Genomic DNA, 19,543 nt, shown 5'->3' with positions numbered 1-19,543 from the left:
TCTTTCATCGCCGATTACGGGTACACTCCTCCCACAAGACCCTAAATACAGCCACATTTATAAAGGAACCACTATTCCCACTGATATTGATGAAAAACATTCACAACACACACACGCCCCTCCCCCCCCTCACAGGATAGATAATGTCATTCACACTCGAAAAGAAGCAAACAAGAGCTCATCCTAACCGTGCCAACGGCAGCACACTAATTGCCAAAGATGCCGAGGAGTTGACCATTGTGTACAACAAATTCAAGTCGAACCGTTCAAGTCCACGTACTGAATCTCAAATACCTTTAAACTTGGTGTTTACCCACGGGAACGGATTTAACAAGTCAGTGTGGACTTATATCATTAAACAATTGTATAAATCATCACAATCCCATCAAGTACCTTGGCACTTGGACACTGTGCTTGCTATTGATGCAATTGGGCATGGTGACTCGAATTTGGCAAATCAGGGAAAATTGGGCTGCGTCTACATGTGGGATGATGGATCGAGGGATGTGCTTGATGTTATTAAACACGAAAGAGAAACCACAGGAGATATGCAGAATAATTTTGAGGGCAGAACTATTGCAGTGGGGCATTCTATGGGTGGGTATATTGCTTTGTATGCATCGTATTTGGAACCCACGTTTTTCGATGCTGTCGTGGCTATTGATCCAGTTATTTATAGAACAGATGTAAGTGAAGAAAGATATTTCAACCTGTTGAAAAAGTTGTCTCGACTAATGAAGGATACCTTCAATACCGAGCAGGAGGCTAGAGACTACTTTGAGATACATTCATTCACCAAAAATTTTCAATCTGATGTATTGCAGGACTACATTACCGACGAGATATACGAGACGAAAACTGAAGATGGGAAAGTCGTTTACAAATTCAAATGTCTGAGTTTAAACCAACTTGTGGCTTATTTGAGCAGAAATGTGTGTGCTGCAAAAGGTATGCTTGCCTTGCCTCTGATTAGTGTTCCCATATTTCATGTCGTGGGTGCTGCCGATATTCATAACATGAGAGAAGCAGTTCCCTGGATTCGTAAGGCAATTAGGCCGGACATGTTGGCAGGTGCCATAAATATTGAAGGAGGACGACATTTGGTGAACTCTGAACAACCAGATGATGTGATTAAGGTCATTGCCGAAGCGTTGACAAAACGAAACAGAGAGTTTAATCGTGAAAGATCTAATATTCCCGAGATTGCTTTGAATGGAGAAAAGAAAGCGCTTTTTGAGCAGCAAAGAAGACACGTTTTGAACTTTGAGATGGACAAAGTTTACGGATATGATACCGGTGCAAAGTATACTCCATTTGATTTGTACTCGAAACTGTCCAGTAGCAAGTTATAGATTGGTGGAGAGCTTTAATGTAACATAATCATGGCATTAACTAATGTTCTCATTCAAGATGCAGTGTAAGCTGGGAGTTTTGTACATGCTGAACAAAGTCTGCGTAGTCTCGTAAATTCTTTTCACCTTTTGTGTGAGAAAAGTCTAGAAAAAAAAAAAACAAAAAAAAAAAAACAAAAAAAGAAATTAAAATTGAAATTGAAAAAAATCCAATATCTCATCTCATCTACCATCAAGTTTACCACAATTTCAAAGCAGTCTGTAACAGAACCAGGAAATATGGCCTCTTCAATTGAATCAAAACTTAAATCAATCCTAGATCACGTTCAGAATATAGTCAAGAATGACGAATATATGAAGAAATTGAACAAGACAGCATTGGCTGAGTTGATTGAAAGTTTGCAAGTGCGCCTGTTTGACAAAAAGGCAGTGAACAAGGTCTACGACTTTATTCAGGGGCTAGAGACTAAGGGAAAGGAGGACTTATCTTCTGATTCGTCTGAGAGCAGCTCTGAAGGTGATGATGAGAGTAGCTCAGGGGATGAAGAATCATCAAGTTCAAGCGACGAGAGTGATGCTGAAGAAGATCAAAAGAAGGAGGCAACCAACGTCAGGGAGTCCCCAGATTCAGAATCATCTGACTCCTCTGATAGCTCTTCCAGTAGCGAAAGCTCTTCATCTTCAGACAGTGACTCATCTTCGAGCTCATCAGATTCAGACTCCGATTCATCCACCTCTTCGAGTTCCTCAAGCTCTTCAAGCTCATCATCATCATCATCAGACTCAGACTCAGACTCAGACTCATCCAGCTCATCCAGCTCTTCATCATCAGACTCAGACTCGTCAAGTTCGTCTTCGGATTCCAACTCATCTAGTGACCCTGATTCAGGCTCCGAGTCAGACTCCGATTCCACCACCACCAACAAGAAGAGGAAGCATAATGAAGTCCAAGAACCACAGGAACCAAAAAGGGCCAAAATTGAGCCTAGCTCCTCCGCAAGCTCTTCAGTCACAGAGTCCATCCACTCCAACTCAACCCCAGCCACTCCAGAACCAGAACTCAAACCGGGACAAAGAAAGCATTTTTCGAGAATCGACAGATCAAAAATATCATTCGAAGATAGAGCTTTGCAAGATAACACATACAAGGGAGCTGCTGGAACTTGGGGTGAAAAGGCTAGTGAAAGGTTGTTGCAAGTTAGAGGAAAAGATTTCACCAAAAACAAAAACAAGATGAAAAAAGGTAGTTACAGAGGAGGAAGTATCACTTTCGCCAGTGGGTCTTACAAATTCGCTGACTAAGCCAGTTAATGGAGTATATATATATATATATATATATATTGTGAATAGAATACAGTGTTAATAGATTTTGAATGGTTGCCAAATGAGAAAAGTTGTTGCATTGTGCACGCCCTTTCTTCGCAATAGAAAATCTCACAAGGGGAGAGTTTAAAATAGTCAGACATTACAAATCATTTCCTTCTTCGTCCTAGATCTTCAAGCTTTTGTTGGAGTTATTGAAAAGGGTCACACGCTTAACGTAATGTCTAGAAGAGCGCAATCTGTCAACTATGCCGAACTCGATGACGAGAACTTTTCCGACGAAGGGTACATTGATAAAGATGATGATGATTACGGGACATCCAGAAAGAGGAAATCAAGTAAAGCAGATGGCGATGTGCAACAACTAAAGAGACAGAAGGCGCGTATGGCTGTGAACTCGGTGAAAGGTCTGTTGCAGGAGACAAATTTTTCAGATGATGATCTACTAGATGTCACTCCGGACTTGCCACCTGGGTATATACCAGACGCAGTTTCCAAGTCGTTTGGTGCGTCTGATTTTTCATATTTGAAGTTGAAGCCTGATCATTTCACACGTCCCTTGTGGATATCTCCGAATGACATGAGGATTATTTTAGAGTCGTTTTCGCCATTGGCTGAACAAGCGCAAGACTTTTTAATCACTATTGCCGAACCAATTTCAAGACCTTCCCACATACACGAGTACAAAATAACTCCGTTCTCGCTATATGCGGCAGTTTCAGTGGGGCTAGAGACTAACGATATTATCTCCGTGCTAAATCGTCTTTCAAAAGTCCCCGTAACTGACACCATTGTGGAGTTTATTAAAGCTGCAACTGTATCGTACGGAAAGATCAAATTGGTTTTGAAAAACAATAGATACTATGTCGAGAGTACCCTGGCAGATATTTTGCAGATGCTACTCAAAGACGAAGTCATTGGTCCCTTGAGACTCCAGTCCACTGAAAATACTGTAACCAGCAACGGTTTGGTGCAATCAGCACCCCCGCAGAACGACATTGACATTCCAGGTACAAAGAGAAAAGAGGAGACGGGTGGTACAGCAACTAAACAAAATAATGAAGCTGAAGACATTTTTGCATCAGTGGTTGGGAGCCGAGACGATGAGGATGATTTGGACACCGTACATTCGTTTGAGATATCACATGACTCTGTCGAAATCGTGAAAAGGCGATGCCAGGAGATTGACTATCCCGTTTTGGAAGAGTACGATTTCCGTAATGATGCGAGAAATCCTGATCTTGAGATTGACTTGAAGCCATCTACTCAAATTCGACCATATCAAGAAAAATCATTGTCGAAAATGTTTGGGAATGGAAGAGCGAGATCAGGTATCATTGTGCTTCCTTGTGGAGCTGGAAAGACGTTGGTTGGTATTACTGCAGCTTGTACAATCCGGAAATCGGTTATTGTGTTGTGCACCTCATCAGTATCCGTCATGCAATGGAGGCAACAGTTCCTACAATGGTGTACGATCCAGCCTGAAAATGTTGCAGTGTTTACATCCGAGAATAAAGAAATGTTTGCCAGTGAATCGGGTTTAGTTGTATCGACATACTCCATGGTGGCAAATACTCGTAACAGGTCGCATGATTCTCAAAAGGTTATGGATTTCCTTAGGTCGAGGGAATGGGGATTCATCATTTTAGATGAGGTGCATGTGGTGCCGGCAAATATGTTTAGGCGAGTGGTTACAACCATTGCTGCACATGCCAAGCTAGGACTTACTGCAACTTTGGTGCGTGAGGATGACAAGATTGACGATTTAAATTTCTTGATTGGGCCAAAATTGTATGAGGCAAACTGGATGGATTTAGCGCAAAAGGGGCACATCGCAAATGTTCAGTGTGCAGAAGTTTGGTGTCCCATGACTGCAGAATTTTATCAAGAGTATCTCAGAGAAAGTGCTCGTAAGCGGATGCTTTTGTATATTATGAATCCCACTAAATTCCAAGCTTGCCAGTTTTTGATCCATTACCATGAAAAGAGGGGTGACAAGATTATTGTGTTTAGTGACAATGTCTATGCACTTCAAGAGTATGCGTTGAAACTCGGCAAACCATTCATTTATGGGTCTACACCACAACAGGAGAGGATGAAAATCTTGCAAAATTTCCAACACAATGATCAGATCAATACTATCTTTTTGTCCAAAGTAGGGGACACTTCAATTGACTTGCCAGAAGCTACCTGTTTGATTCAAATTTCTTCTCATTATGGATCTAGAAGACAAGAAGCGCAAAGATTGGGAAGAATCTTGCGAGCCAAGAGACGTAATGATGAAGGATTCAATGCGTTTTTCTACTCATTGGTGTCCAAAGATACGCAAGAGATGTATTACTCCACAAAAAGACAAGCGTTCCTCGTTGATCAAGGGTATGCATTCAAGGTCATTACCCATCTAAGTGGAATGGAGCAATTGCCAGATTTGGCTTATGCATCAGCAAGAGAACGTAGAGAGTTGTTACAACAGGTGTTGTTGAAGAATGAAGATGCAGCTGGCTTGGAAATTGGCGATGACGCAGACACGAATTTCATACCCAGGGAACAGAGGCAGAGAATGGAGAATGGCAAGCAGAGCGGTGCAACTCGATCTGCTGGGTCGTTGGCTGGATTGGCTGGTGGTGAGGATATGGCGTACATTGAGTACAGTAGGAACAAGAATAAGGAGTTGGAGACACACCATCCGTTGATTCAGAAGATGTATTACAAGAAGAAGCAGCAACAGCAACAGCAACAACAGCAACAGCANAGCAGCAGCAACAGCAGCAACGCAAATAAGAGTTTCGTCTATATGATTATTTCTAGATTTATAGTGTAATTTATTTACTTACAAAATCACCAAAATCGTCGTCTTCACTGTCTGAGCTTACTTCTGCATGTTCTTGTCCATCTTTGGCCTCGTAGTTATTTTCATTATCAGCTAAACTCAAATCCTCAGCACCTGTATCTAACTCGGACTCTTTGGATTTATCATCAGCATCATCATCAGCATCATCACCATTCAGAACCGTATCTTGATCCAAAATCTCTGCCCATTTGTCATAATAGTATTGTCGCTGTAAATGATCGTATCTCATATTGTAATTTTCTAATTGTTCCAAAAACTCATCTGATTCGAAATCATGTTTGAACCGTAGAAGTAAAGCCACCTGCTGCACCACATTTTTCTCGTCATCATCATCACCATCATCGCTCTTCTCCTCAAACGACCCATCTGGCGCATCACTGATTTTTGGATGGTACCCGGAGTGAGGCAATTGGACAATTACTCTAAACCACTGTGTTGACACAATGCCCAATTCATACGAGAGTTCACGGATGGTATCGGTGCCATCATTAGCAATAGCGATAATCTGTTCCATCTTCACGTGGCTAGTCTCGACTTCCGTGTCTATATCCTCTTTATTCGGCTCTAGTCCCAACTCAGCTCTGAGGTTTTTGTTGATTGGCGCATACCACGTCTCGCCCCATAGATTGTCGTCATTTGAATTTGAGCCCACAAACTCTAATTTCAATCGGTGGTGGGTGAATGCAGGAATGGTATGGGGATCATCGTGTTTAATTCTTTGCAAGTTGTCCTGCTTGATTTCTCGTACCAAGTTGACAGAACCTGTCCATAGGCATTCAACTTGTTCGTCAATTCCACTGCCCGTTTTGAGTTGACTTAGTAAATTACGAGGTAGGTTGTACAATTTGACATGTTTCAGTTGGAACAAGACGAATTTGAGTATGCCTTCATCTGGCGAATCAGTTGTCATTTGTAATTGTGGGTTGGGTTGAAAACTGGTCAGGTTGGGTAGCAAATATACCAATGGTCATTTGAGTTCCGATAACGCCCAATTTTCTAGTTACACACATAATTTTTCTGTATGTTTCTATTGCAGCAATTACATCATAGAGTGCAGAAAAGAAAAAAAAAAAAACAAAAAAAAAAGAACAGCTACCATCAGCTTGTTGACAGGCGATCCTAGACAAAGAATCATCATACAGTATATCCATCCACATGTTACATTACTACTTTACTACAAACATTTTCCCAAACTCTTTCAAGTCGTTATCCAACTTCAAATCCTGTTTGAGCCCATCAACCAACGACTGAAACTCACCATTGAAAATCTCCACCTTGAGCTTTCTCCACAACTTGGTCAGTCGGTTAGACACCTCATCGATATCTTTTTCCAATTGATACTCCTGCTCTTGATCTACTTCAGCATGCCCTGCGGACTCGCGACTATTTACCAACACCAAGAATGTCTCCATCACTGACAAGTATTCCTGACTAGTGTTGATAAACCTAAATATCGATTGCAAGATCTCGTAAATTTGATCAATAAAGCTAATGTTTGTCTTGGCACCCTTGACTGACCCATTGAACAATTTTGTATACACTATATTATCAAGGTACTCGTCATGCACCGATATGAGTTCATCAATAGTTAGCTTATTCACATTCAATGGCATTGTTGCCGTTGCTCGTTCCGGTAACTTCATAAACAGCTTATCCAACACCAATTCGTTACCCTTACGATGGAAAAGCTTATCGATAATCATTGTATCAAAAGAATTTTCCACTATGTCGTAGGACAAGTACGCCACTAAATCATCCAAGAATTTGATCAAATGATGTCTCATAATATTGACTCCGTTGACATTGGTAACCAATCGCCTAAAACTGTTCCTCACACGAGGTCCAATTTTCAAATTCAATTGATCAAAAGCCAAGTAATTAGACTGTAAAAGCACTTGCAAGTGACGCAATTTCCAAAAAAAGTGAAATGCCTTGAGGTACTTGACCATAGACAGCTCCAAAATGTCAAATATCGGCAAATCAGAAATCTTGTAATCAATCAAGAACGAATCCCATCCAAAGGTTTCCAATTGTGGATTGAAAATTTTTGAATCGATGCGAGAAACATTATTGCGAGTCTTCACTGACGAGATTTGCATTGCATCGTGGAGTATTTGATGTAGTTGACTTGATGTGATTTCTAATGAAGGCAAGTTGAAAGCGGCTTCTCCTTTGATGATTATTGCTTCTATGAATTCGTTTATTTCCATCAAATAATAGTTTTTGAAATTTAGCAAATGAGTGAATAAGTGGTATTTCTCATGGATTAACTTGGTGAAGAAAGCGAGCACTTCATCGTATTGCTGATCAATTAGCTCAATAATTTCATTTATCGTCATGGACGCAAGCCCATTGTGATATGTGAATATAGTAGTCGAGTACTTCACATTAAACTCATCCACAAATTTCAACTCCTGACAATACTTTTCGAGAAAGATTAGGGTTTTACCAATTTGGAATATCTTGTCGCTAGATTCGATAAATTCCGGTACTTTATCGCCATGATACTGGATTATTTGATTGAAACTTTCACCATCGTCTTCAAAAGATATGAAAAATTCGTTATTTCTGTCAACCAACTCCCCCTTGGTGATCCAGAATTCAAGCACATTGTAATATGGCTTCACAATTTCGCTGAAAGTAAACTTTGCAATCAGCAAAATATTTTCATCGCCAAATTTCGTAAATTTGTAGATAAGATTTAGAAAATGGTATCCATCCAATTTGGCCATTTGTAATGCAGCCCGATACAAGAATCGAAATGGAAAAATCCACTCGTGGATTGCATGGTAGACTGTTAATATTGTAGTTGGTTGATTGCTAAACACTTTGTTCAAGTCTTGACTGTATTTTTTCAATTCTTTATCCACCACAGCAACAAAAGCACCCTTTATAGCCAGTGGTAACTTCCCTCGATTTTCATCAACAAACATATCCAATTGCTTGTATAATAATGCATACTCAAACAATAGTTTCAAAAATGATCCATAACTATTGTTTATCGACGGCGGTATTTCAATTCGTTTATAGTCATTTGAAAAGGTGAACAATTTTGAATCTAGTCCCATCAATGTGTAAGGCAAGTATGTCAAGATGGTTTCCTCAGGTAAGGTCTTATAATATGGCTGAATCAATTGTGCTAAAGTCTTGTCGTTTGTGTTTATCCGTGGAGACTCAATAGATAATTCACCTCCAGCACTCGACTGGATATCGGAATCTTCTCGCAAGGCATCGAGAAACGTCAAGTAATTTGCAATTTGATCTAACGAGCGATGCTGGCTAAGGGAGGTAACGAGTGCTTGAAACTCATTCCACTCTTGCTTTGAGCCGCTGTTGAGAAACACCAGTTTGTATTTGTTGATGATAGTGGAGATATCGTTGTGCACACCTTGAGTGTTGATTAGAGACGTGTATAGCTCATTTGCGACACTTTGAATATACTCTTCGCCAAGCTCAGCCGGGATTAAGGACTTGGCAACTCTATGAACGTATAGTCTGACCACTTGTGGTTTATCAAGGACCATTGCTAGAGTGGGGATGTATGTAGAAAGTCTCCTCGAAGCGTGTAGTGCACATACACATTTGTTTACATTTTTTTCTTTTTCTTTTTTTTTTGGTTCCTCTCTTCTTTGATCTCTCACGCGTATTGTCAAAGAACTTCACCAGAATATAATATACAGAGACCAAGAGATACATTGTAAAATGGCTTTAATAGTTTTCTTCAGCATATAATTAGATAAATAAGAAAAAAAAAAAAGTAAAAGATTGTATAAAAAAGAAAAAGTAGAAAGCAGTTTCGCTTTCTTGTCCAAGCTCATCGCCCTTTACATAGCGACACCTGATGAGACACCCAATGGAGCAACAACTGGATCAACAACATTTGGGTTTAAATCAGCATCAGTTAAACTCAATTGCTCATCAGTCCAAATATGTTGGATTGAAGCACGGCCAGCTTGTCCAACACCGCACAAGCCGCCAGTCGCAGTCCAGTCGTGGATTCTCTTCAAATTCAAGTCATTGAAAACATCATCGACAGCTTCAATCAAATGATTGGAAATTTCCGGTCCATGGCCTGGGGTTGGAGTAATCCTCAACCTCTCTTCACCAATTGGGACAGTAGGGAAATTGATGGCTTGAACGTAAATCTTGTGTTTATCTAACAACATGTCTGAAGCTCTTTTAGCATCATACGCATTACCAACCAAGACAGGAACAATGTGGGATGGGTTGGGAATAACTGGCAAGCCCAACTTATTCATATTGTCCTTGACATACCTAGTATTTTTTTGTTGTGCAATACGATCTTTTAAAGTGGCTCTTTGGTAACGAATGGATTCAGTAGCACCCGCCATAATTGCTGGTGGCAAACTGGTGGTGAAGATGAATCCTGGTGCATAACATCTAAACCAATCAATCATGTTGGCTTTACCAGTAACGTAACCACCAACACATCCATAAGCTTTACCGAGAGTACCAGTGACCATGTCAACTCTGCTCATGACAGTTTCAATATCAGCAGGGTTAATACCCAGCTTCAAGTGAGCTTCGAAATTCAAGTGCTCGGCAACACCAGCACCATGAGGACCATACATACCCACAGCGTGAACCTCATCCAAAAAGGTGACTGCACCGTATTTTTCAGCCAAGTCACAAATAGCTTCAATTGGGGCAATTGACCCACACATGGAGTAAACCGATTCAAATGCAATCAATTTAGGAACTGATTTAGGGTACTGAGCCAATTTAGCTTCCAAATCAGCCAAATCATTATGCTTGAAAATGTGTTTTTTAGCACGGGAATTTCTAATACCTTGAATCATCGACGCATGGTTCAATGCATCCGAAAAAATGACCAAATCTTTAATCTTTTGTCCAAATAATGATAAAACTGCATCATTAGCAACAAAACATGAGCTGAAAACCAAGGCCGCTTCATGTTTATGCAACGCAGCCAATTCCGATTCCAACTTGATAGCATGAGCATTGTGGCCAGCAATGTTTCTAGTTCCACCTGCACCTGACCCATACTTGTCCAAAACACGCTTCATTTCGTTCAAAGTGGACTCATTCTTACCCATTCCGAGATAATCATTAGAACACCAAACTGTAACTTTGTCATCCTCCTGAGCACGATGAGCTTTTGGGAATTCGTTAGCTAAACGATTGATGTTGTTGAAGAAACGATAAGACTTGTCAGTTCTCTTTTTATTCAAATCGTCATTCAAGAACCCTTGGAAATCAAACTTTTGCTCATTGCTGTTGAAATTGACTTGGGCATCAGTCAAGCTTTCATTTTGCAAACGGTATGGTGAGGCTGGAGGTGGGGCAAAAGCAGTAGCCTCGGGAGTAGCTGAACGACTAACGCTTGCTCTTCTTGGTTGAGTAGCAGAAGAGTAAGATCTCACGGCTTGGTGTTGGTGTTGGTGTTGGTGCTGCTGTTGCTCTTGAGCTTGAAGGGCATTGGCCATGTAAGGACATTGGCGAGCACGTTGAGCCAAACCACCTGATGATCTACTCAATTGACGCAATGCTTGAGTTGAGGTTGTTTGAACAAATGGACAAACTGACATTGAAACTTTTATAACAGACTCCATTTCGGGGGAAGTAAGGGGGGTGGGGGAAATGAAAGTAGAACTGACGAAATAAGCAAACAGAAGAAGTATTCTTTAATCTAGGATGCGTCTTGGTGAATCTGTTGGTCTTTTGTAATAAAAAAGGAGAAGAAGAACAGTCGAGTTTATATAGTTGAGGTTTAATTTTTTTTTGATGTGTAGTTTTTGTAATTGCTCGAACGATGATGATATTTGCTGAAAATTTTTTTATTGTGCGTGAGAGTGTGTGAGAAAAAGAGAGAGAGAGAGAGAGAGAGAGAGGTACATACAGAATGACTAATGCGCATATACAATTCTAGACCGATGTGAGAATTGGGAGGTACAGGGGTATAACGAGATGGAAACTTGAATCACTCTACTTTGATCTACTCACATCACAGGCAACCACTTCTAAGGATCTGGAGCAAGCAATTGGGAGAGCTACTACATTGATGAGCGTTTTTTCCCAAATCGGGTTAGGAAGTCCCTTTCTGTCCTGCATATAATTCAGAAGAAAAATGATTTGAAAAGCGGAGATGTTTATTGGTTTAGAAAATATGTCAGATGCAACTGCACCAAAACCCCATCGGAGTTGCAGAAGAAGTTATTGGTGTAAAGTTGTGTAATTAGAAGAGATTGGATGATGGTTACTCCTCTCCCCTGCCCTCCGTCCCACCTTTCATCCCCAATTGAGATCACGTAGACTAATACTGATTTGTCTCCAAGTGATTGCTTGAATGGATTTGGTACGCCCGATTTCTGGTGTCAAATCAGCGGCAACTTCACTTTTCCGCCCCGCAATTTTTGCCTAAACCAGAGAGGAACTAACAAACCACACCACACCACACCACACCACGAAACGACATGACATGACACGACATACAAAAAAAAAAGAAGATTTTAGACTTTGCATTTATGATGTTAAAAAAAGGCATGTGAGAGGGAAAAGTGCTTAATAGGCCAGTATGGAGAGAGGAGGGGAGTGTATTTCCTGCTTCCATGTAGTTTGAAATTGTGAGCTATCTATATACAGTATACCCCTTTAGAAAGACTGCGGGGACCCTTTTTTGACAATACAATTCACAGCATGTAATGGTTAACTAGCAGATTGTGGTCAATGGAGAGATCGCATGGTCTTAGTATTAAGGTCAGTAAATGGCACGGTGTAGTTCTGCGACCTGTTATTTTTTTCGTCTAATTTTGAAGCAAATAATTTAAGGGAAGCTTCGTCAGGATGTTCTTTGCTTAGTCGTCATCTTCACCTAGACAGTTATATTGATTGATACATTCGGGGTTAAGCGAGAACTGGTCCTAAACAAGCAATAGGATTACCAAAATCAGACTACTTTTGGTAAGCAAAAAATTCTTGTTGACAATTTTGATGCACAAATTGCAAATAACCGACGGAATTAACGAATGCTTTTTTTTTTTTTGGAACTTCCAGCAACTGTTTTCTCAACAATAAAAACGATTGTTGAAACTCGTACAATAAGACATCAGCCGAAGCTATGCCGAGCCCTTCCAAAAAGGAAAACAAAGACAGTGAAGTTCCACATCCCACGTGTTTTGATCACATACATCAGGAACTTGTTCAAATGTGTTACATCTTCTTTCCACAGAAATAAAACAGAGAGATATTAATTCCGTTTCTACAATGCATCACGAGTTAAATGACATGATCGACAAAAGATAAAACTAATTACAAAAATGAAAAAAAAAAAAAATAAAAAAAAAGTAGAGCGGTATGAGGTAAGCGGTAAGCGGGAAAAAAAAAGGTAAAGGTAAATGAGAAATCATGCGTCATTGGGGTGATGATGGATCTTTTTCTTCTCTCACTATTGTTTGTAAGCAAGGGGTCCTTTTTATCTTTTTTTGAAACTGGGCTGGGCGTTCGTTTAAAGAGAGATTCCGAGGAAAGAAGCTTTATATTGTATGGGACCTTGTGTGTATTGTTGGCTTTCTTTATTCCTGTTCGTTTCTCTTCACATAAAAAGAGTATTTGAAAGGAAGGGTGAAGTAGACGATAATTCTTTACTCTTTGTCTTGCATAAACTTTCCCCTTTGAGTAAATTATATTAGCGTATCAGATTCCCAATTCTAGACAGTTGACAATTATTACAAATCAAAGCGATAACTAAAAATATTTCAAGCTATTGTGTAATTGTGGCTGTTGATTATTATTTTTGTCTCGAAGCCAAAAACTTAACAATGGGCATAGAATTATCAAAAGCAATTTCGTAACAATGAGATGTCTAATCTGTCTGAGACACCGGGGAAACGAGTTTTCTGTGAAAGTGCAAAAAGTGTAGAAGTTACAAAGGAGAATACAAATGCAGAATTTGAACACTCGTATGAGACACGTGGGCGTTGCATGGGAGGAGGAGGGGGGGAAAGGAGGTTAAAGGTGGAGTGATGCGGATGACGCATGAACACCAAGAACATCTCCACTTCCGATAAAAGACGAGTGATTTTCATTTTATTATTTATTTATTCTCTCTCTCTTGCGATGTTATTATAGCTTAAATAGGCAAGGTTAAACGAGGAAAACGGTTGGGGTTCGATATCGTTTTATTGTATCGTCTCTAACAAACGCTCCAACACGCACGCGAGACTACGAGGTTGTGATAAAATTGCTTAGAACACTTTTGGTCCCCAAAGTTTGGTTACAATGCTGTGGAATTATGGTTATGAGAGAGGTTGCTTGATTGTTTCCTATAGTTTTCAATAATATTCTGCTGCAAAAAAACAAAAAACAAAAAACAAAAAATAATAAAGAAGGTACCGTTGGAATAGCAAAGCAGGCTAAGTTTGATAAAATAAATGTCAATAGCTCGTTACCATTACTTTCATAATAACAACTTTATAAATACACAGAACACCAAAGCATTAGGAACCGGTTCAACAATAAGGAAAAAAACCCCGTCTTTTGATTGAATTTTGGTTTCACAGTATCGCATTAGACACTGTGCGTTTGATTTGCGTTTATGCGCTTTTCTGACTTGAGTTGACGGAAACCCTTGAAAATCCCGGATTGTTGACAAAAGGGAGGGAGAATTGGGTGCGACATGTGTGCCGCACTAGCAAGTGAGATTTAACCAAGAAATTGTGAGATTTTGCTGGGAGGTTTTCTTTTGCTGCTTTCTTTTGATTACGATACGGCATAATAGGCTCGTGTGTGTGCTTTCAATCGAGATAGACACACAGCTAGTGAATGACAAAAAGAGTGATAATTGTTGCCGTGTATACGTACAATCAAGCGTGGACTTTACTAAAAACATGAAGGTGATATTCGGGGATTGGTGAGAGAATAGAAATTTGTTTTGTCGTTGTTTGTTTTGTTTGTATGACAAAAGCAAAAGATTTACACAGCGCAAAAGGTTGAATCAATGACATCATTGTCTTTTCTCTCTCTTTTCTTTTTTTATTCAGCAAAGCTAATATGCATAATGCATTATGTAATAGTAAGGAAATATCACAATACGAAAAATATATTGGAGAACGGAAAATAAATATTTATTTATTTATTTATTTGTTTTGTGTGTGTGTGTGTGTGTGCACACATACATACAAACTAATTTAAATTCTGTTTAACAAATTCAATTCTGTGTACTGTAAAACGGGTGTGTACTATTGTTCAAAAAATCACTAAAAAAGCTAAATCGCAACTTTGTCTCATGTTGTTTAGTCTTGCGTACAAGACGGTTTTGGAAACGAACGTGCTACTTTCCGTCAGCTACATGCACTACCAGCTTTACTTTGCAAGGGTTCGTAAACACATCAACTTAAGAGGGGTGGAGAAGAGTAAGGAATTTTAAATAAGTAAATAAATAATTAAATAAATAAATAAACTTAGCAATATAATAGTATCGGGTATTGTTTAATGTTTTCTCTCCGCATCGGATAGCCCTTTCCATTTTATTTCATTCTTTTTCCTTTATCCTTTGTTTTCTGAAGTTCCTTATTGTGATCTTGAAACATGGTTTAGCATTTCAATGGTTTGTTTCGATGATGACTTTGTTGTCTGTCTATAATCGGATTATTCAGCCATTTCCTGCCTCCCCTTCCCTCTCTCTCCCAAATTTTTCCCCTTTGGACAGAATGTTTCTGCTATTGTTTACGAACAATAACAAAAAAAAATAAAAATAAAATAAAAATAAAAAAATAAAATAAAAATAAAAAAAATAAAAGAATAAAAACAAACAATTTGTATCTAATAAATTCCGCTTCCATTTTAATCCGTTATTTCACAGACACAGAGATACCTGTATCTACAACCTACTGATTTACTGATATTTGCTCTCTATTCATACCTCTCACAAACATAATTGCTTCTACTTCACTCTTTGCTCTGTGTGTGTGTGTGTATGTATACTAGTGTTTAATTGTGAACACTCTGTTGCTAACCTTATATATATTATGTCGTCTCCTATTGTGTCTCTGAAATCTCTAATCTCCGCACCAACTGAGCACAAACAAGAGATTTTGTAGATTCCGAAAGACAATGCAAAAAGGATAAAAAAAATAAAAAAGAGAAAAGAGCAAATACTAATATAGAGATCCCTTTTACCGAAAGCAAGTAAAACAAGTGTAAACCAAATCTGTGAGTGCAAGCCAATTCTGTGGTATTGTTGTTCCGTTGTCTGTCTGTGGTTCTGTTTGTCCTATCTTCGAAAGGGAAAGAAAAAGAAAGATAGTTCATTCTCTCTTTTTTGTTTTTAAATTTACCCGAATTATATACAGGATTTGTTTGTGATGAATTTGGAATCCTATTGTTTTTAACTCAAATTCCATCTCTTTGTGAATAACAAAATAGCGTAGTTCACCCTGCTCTTGTATTGCTTCTCTTATCGTGGCGTCTATTGTAGGTGCTGTATTGTTTCTCTGTAGTTGTCTGAATAGGAAGTCAATTCCCATCACAATGTGACCAGAACTAAGGAAAAAGAGATACTTGTTGTATGAATGTGACTTGCCTTGTCTCTCATCTCCTTTTCTTTTTCTCACGTGCACATATCGAATAAATTTTTAAACGTAAATGTGTCTTTACTTAAATCCTACCTTGTTATTCCCGCTGTACAGCCTTAGAACATGATTAGAGTACACAAAAGAAAAGAAGAAAGATGGGTCGTGTAAGAGGTGTAAAATTCAAGATATTAAGATAAAAGTTACAAAATAAACAATTTTGCTCTTCTACTGACAATAGTGCTTCCATAATATTATAGGTACACCTGCATAAGTTAACGTACACAAAGTTAACAAGCAGACCTTAGTAGTACAATATATATATATATATGCAACCTGTGCTATTTGGGCACTATTTTGCAAACCAGAGTTATTATCCGACAGACACACGCAACTAACTGCCGTACGGGTTATTCTTCACTTTGTTTCCCCTTGATTAAGACGTATAGTCACATAAACATTTATTCAAAACATATAAGTAGATACACATTTTGCCCTTAAATCTAAACTTCCACTTTCATACTGAATTTTTTCTCTTTTTCCTTTTTCACATTCTTCTTCTTCTTCTTCTTCATCTTCACACTTCACTCATCCAAAGCTGTGACATCCTACTCCTTTGTATCAAAACGGCCCCCCACCTATTAACACACACAGTCCATTCTCATTTCATTCCTTTGTATCTGAACGCTTCATTTTGACATTGTTTCTTATTTGGTTTTTTTTTTTTGTTTATTTTTTTGGTCTGTCAAAAACATTGTTTATCATATAATATAATTTCTTGTCCTGTTTTATTGTTTATATACAGAAGACAACTTCTTATTTGCAATACACCACCAACCCCTAACCACAGACTAAGACTAGCCACTTGACTATCACTACTCAATTTCTGCAGAAATCAACTTACTTACAGCTTTCTACACACCACTTGTTTATAAATGTCTACAGCAGTTTACTACACTCATAATATGCCTGGTGACGACTCTCAATCAAAATACAACACTGGCAGCAGCACCAGCAGCAGCACCAGCAACATATTACCATCGCTAGCCCACATCATGCCATCTCGCTCCCAACAACACGATGGGTCAGGTTCGGTCACTTCTGCTGCCACTACTGCCACCACTACAAGTAATGGATATTACCCACAACAACAAGCCTATGTTCAAGATCCTTACTCACAAGTCTCAACTTCTCACACAACTCCTTCTGCTACATACGCAGACCACTTGTTCTCCAACCAAAAGTCCAAAACTGGGAACTCAAACTCAGGCAGACCATCCTCTGTCGTCTCATCTTCTGCAAGCAATGCTGCTGCTGCCAATGGTGGTGAAGGGGGTGCTCCTCAATGTATTTGTAAAAACAAAGGAGGCAAGATTCCACGTCCAAGAAACGCTTTTATCTTGTTTAGACAGAAGTATCATCAAGCCATCTTGGATGAAGGTTCGGTCATTCGTTCTAACCCTGAAGTTTCTCGTGAATTGGGTAGAAGATGGAGAGCTTTGCCTGCTGCCGAAAAGGAACATTGGAACAAATTGGCTGAAGAAGAAAAGAAAAACCATGCCTTGAAGTATCCAAACTACAAGTATGAACCAAAGAGGAACGGTAAGAACAAGAACTGTTTGGTTTGTAAAGATAAGCCAACTCCAAAACAGCTTCAACAGCAACAGCAAAAGCAACAACAACAACAACAACAACAACAACAACAGCAGCAGCAGCAGCAACAGGCAAATGCAGCAGCTGCTGCTATGCAAGCACAGCGTCACCATTCAGAAGCCGCTCTTGCAGCAGCAGCCGCTCAACAACAAATGTTGCAACAACAACAACCACAGCAACAATCTCAACACGATCAATATCAAAACTACTTCAAGCAGCAACAGCAATTTAACAACTTACAAGGGTACCCTGGCTACATTATTTCCAACAATCCATATTTGCCAAACTCAGCAACCTCATTGGCCTCTACGTCCACCGGTAACTTGCCACTTCCAGGGGCCGTAGGAGCCACCACCAACAATGGTTCTACTGCCGCTTCATCTACATTGGGATTCTATGAGCAAGACAAGTTGTCACCATTGTCAGGAGCCTACACCAACAATGCCAGCAATAATGGACAGGGTCCTGGTATACAAACTGCAGCACTTGGAGTACCTGGAGCCAACGGAAACGTTGAAATACTTCAACCCACGACAACAGCAACAGGTGCAGTCAATGGAGCAGCTGCTACTGCAGGTGGTATTCACTACTCGATGCTTCCACAACAACAACAGCACCAACAACAACAAGGTCAACATGGCCAACAGCCTACTCTATTGCACCACCCTGTTGTTCCCGCTGGAGTTGAGTATCAATTACACGGCGCCCATCCTCATCAACAAACGGTGCCAGTTCCACCACATCAGCAACAGCAGCAACAACCATCACAGCCCCAAGGTTATGGATTGGATGGATTCCATCAGTGAGTGGAGATAGAAAATAGAGAGAAGGAGAGGAGGGTAAAGGATAGGAGGGTAGAGGAGAAGAGAGAGAGAGAGAGAGGGGGGGGGGGGTAAACATTCTTTATAGAGTGAGGAAGCATGCACCATGCACAAGCACATCCTCAACATTTTGCTAGTTTCAGTTTCAGTTTGATTTAATTTTCTTGATTGATTTTTGATTTTTTTGTCTTTATTTGTTTTAATTGCTAAAGTTTCCTAGATTTGAAGTAAATAGATTTCTTTACTAGATATACTAACAATATATAAATATATGTTAACTTTGACTTTTATTAACCACTAAACTAGTTGTAAGATGGTTTCGAGAGGAAGCAAGTGTAAAGTGTTTTTTTTTTAGAAGTTGCTGTTAAGCAGCATGAGACGCATAAAGTAGTGATGTGTGTGTTGTGGTTGTGGTTGTGGTTGTGGCGGGAAGGGGGGGGGAAGCATTTTGCAGCCTCCTTATCAACAGTGCACAGCAAAAGGCATTCTCAAATTACATTTCACTGAATAGAAGTTTCTTTTGTTGTTACGCCGGGTTTTTAGCAGATCTGATTTAGAAAGGTCGCGTTCAGGCTCTCCTTCCGCGCCGTAGTCTCCACTGATGTTGCCGACGACTCATCCCTCTCTCTGTGTGGCTGTAACAACCTTTGCTTGTTCTTTACCCACCCGGCGTGCAGTCTCAATCAAGGCTGTGCTTGTTTTTGTTGTTTGACGATTTTGTTACACATCTCATGGCGGATTTAATACAAACTGTGGGCACAATAAATGGACACAAAAGCCACCACAAAGAAAAAGAAAAAAATAATAAAAGAATCCGAGTCAATTAGAAATCTCATTTCTTTATTATTATGTGTTTCCATGGAAAGGAGATTTTCCACATACGAAAGGTACAATGCAACACTAGCAATGAGAGTGTTGGTCTGGCCCCTCATTTCACGGTATACTGTTTCTCGAGTAAGTGTTCATAAACCGTTGTTCTGTCCATGTGGTATA

At 39.5% G+C, this 19,543-nt stretch overlaps 7 protein-coding genes across 7 annotated transcripts; 4 read left to right on the top strand and 3 right to left on the bottom strand. All coding sequences in view use genetic code 12, as the record gives it.

Annotated features, from left to right (window-relative positions):
* Positions 1–143: 143 nt before the first annotated feature.
* On the top strand, positions 144–1,352 carry KGF57_004176 (alpha/beta fold hydrolase; the record flags this gene model as incomplete). Its single annotated transcript, XM_051753657.1, has 1 exon — positions 144–1,352. The coding sequence occupies one exon, from the start codon at positions 144–146 to the stop codon at positions 1,350–1,352; it is 1,209 nt and encodes a 402-aa protein (XP_051607353.1).
* A 279-nt stretch (positions 1,353–1,631) lies between these two features.
* On the top strand, positions 1,632–2,654 carry SRP40 (Srp40p; the record flags this gene model as incomplete). Its single annotated transcript, XM_051753656.1, has 1 exon — positions 1,632–2,654. The coding sequence occupies one exon, from the start codon at positions 1,632–1,634 to the stop codon at positions 2,652–2,654; it is 1,023 nt and encodes a 340-aa protein (XP_051607352.1).
* Positions 2,655–2,895: 241 nt separating this feature from the next.
* On the top strand, positions 2,896–5,496 carry KGF57_004174 (TFIIH/NER complex ATPase/helicase subunit; the record flags this gene model as incomplete). Its single annotated transcript, XM_051753655.1, has 1 exon — positions 2,896–5,496. One exon carries the CDS (start codon positions 2,896–2,898, stop codon positions 5,494–5,496), a length of 2,601 nt encoding a protein of 866 aa, XP_051607351.1.
* Position 5,497: 1 nt separating this feature from the next.
* On the bottom strand, positions 5,498–6,436 carry KGF57_004173 (uncharacterized protein; the record flags this gene model as incomplete). Its single annotated transcript, XM_051753654.1, has 1 exon — positions 5,498–6,436. The coding sequence occupies one exon, from the start codon at positions 6,434–6,436 to the stop codon at positions 5,498–5,500; it is 939 nt and encodes a 312-aa protein (XP_051607350.1).
* Positions 6,437–6,692: 256 nt separating this feature from the next.
* On the bottom strand, positions 6,693–9,050 carry SPC98 (Spc98p; the record flags this gene model as incomplete). The annotated part of the gene is made up of 1 exon (XM_051753653.1): positions 6,693–9,050. One exon carries the CDS (start codon positions 9,048–9,050, stop codon positions 6,693–6,695), a length of 2,358 nt encoding a protein of 785 aa, XP_051607349.1.
* A 300-nt stretch (positions 9,051–9,350) lies between these two features.
* Positions 9,351–11,120, bottom strand: HEM1 (5-aminolevulinate synthase; the record flags this gene model as incomplete). The annotated part of the gene is made up of 1 exon (XM_051753652.1): positions 9,351–11,120. The coding sequence occupies one exon, from the start codon at positions 11,118–11,120 to the stop codon at positions 9,351–9,353; it is 1,770 nt and encodes a 589-aa protein (XP_051607348.1).
* A 5,891-nt stretch (positions 11,121–17,011) lies between these two features.
* On the top strand, positions 17,012–18,535 carry RFG1 (HMG domain-containing transcriptional repressor; the record flags this gene model as incomplete). The annotated part of the gene is made up of 1 exon (XM_051753651.1): positions 17,012–18,535. The coding sequence occupies one exon, from the start codon at positions 17,012–17,014 to the stop codon at positions 18,533–18,535; it is 1,524 nt and encodes a 507-aa protein (XP_051607347.1).
* Between the last annotated feature and the right edge of the window lie 1,008 nt (positions 18,536–19,543).

This window comes from Candida theae, assembly GCF_024610275.1.
Source record: "Candida theae strain CBS 12239 chromosome Unknown scaffold88, whole genome shotgun sequence".
NCBI lineage: Eukaryota > Fungi > Ascomycota > Pichiomycetes > Serinales > Debaryomycetaceae > Lodderomyces > Lodderomyces theae.
Note: the sequence above shows the minus strand (reverse complement) of the source record. Positions and strands in the feature narration are given on the sequence as shown.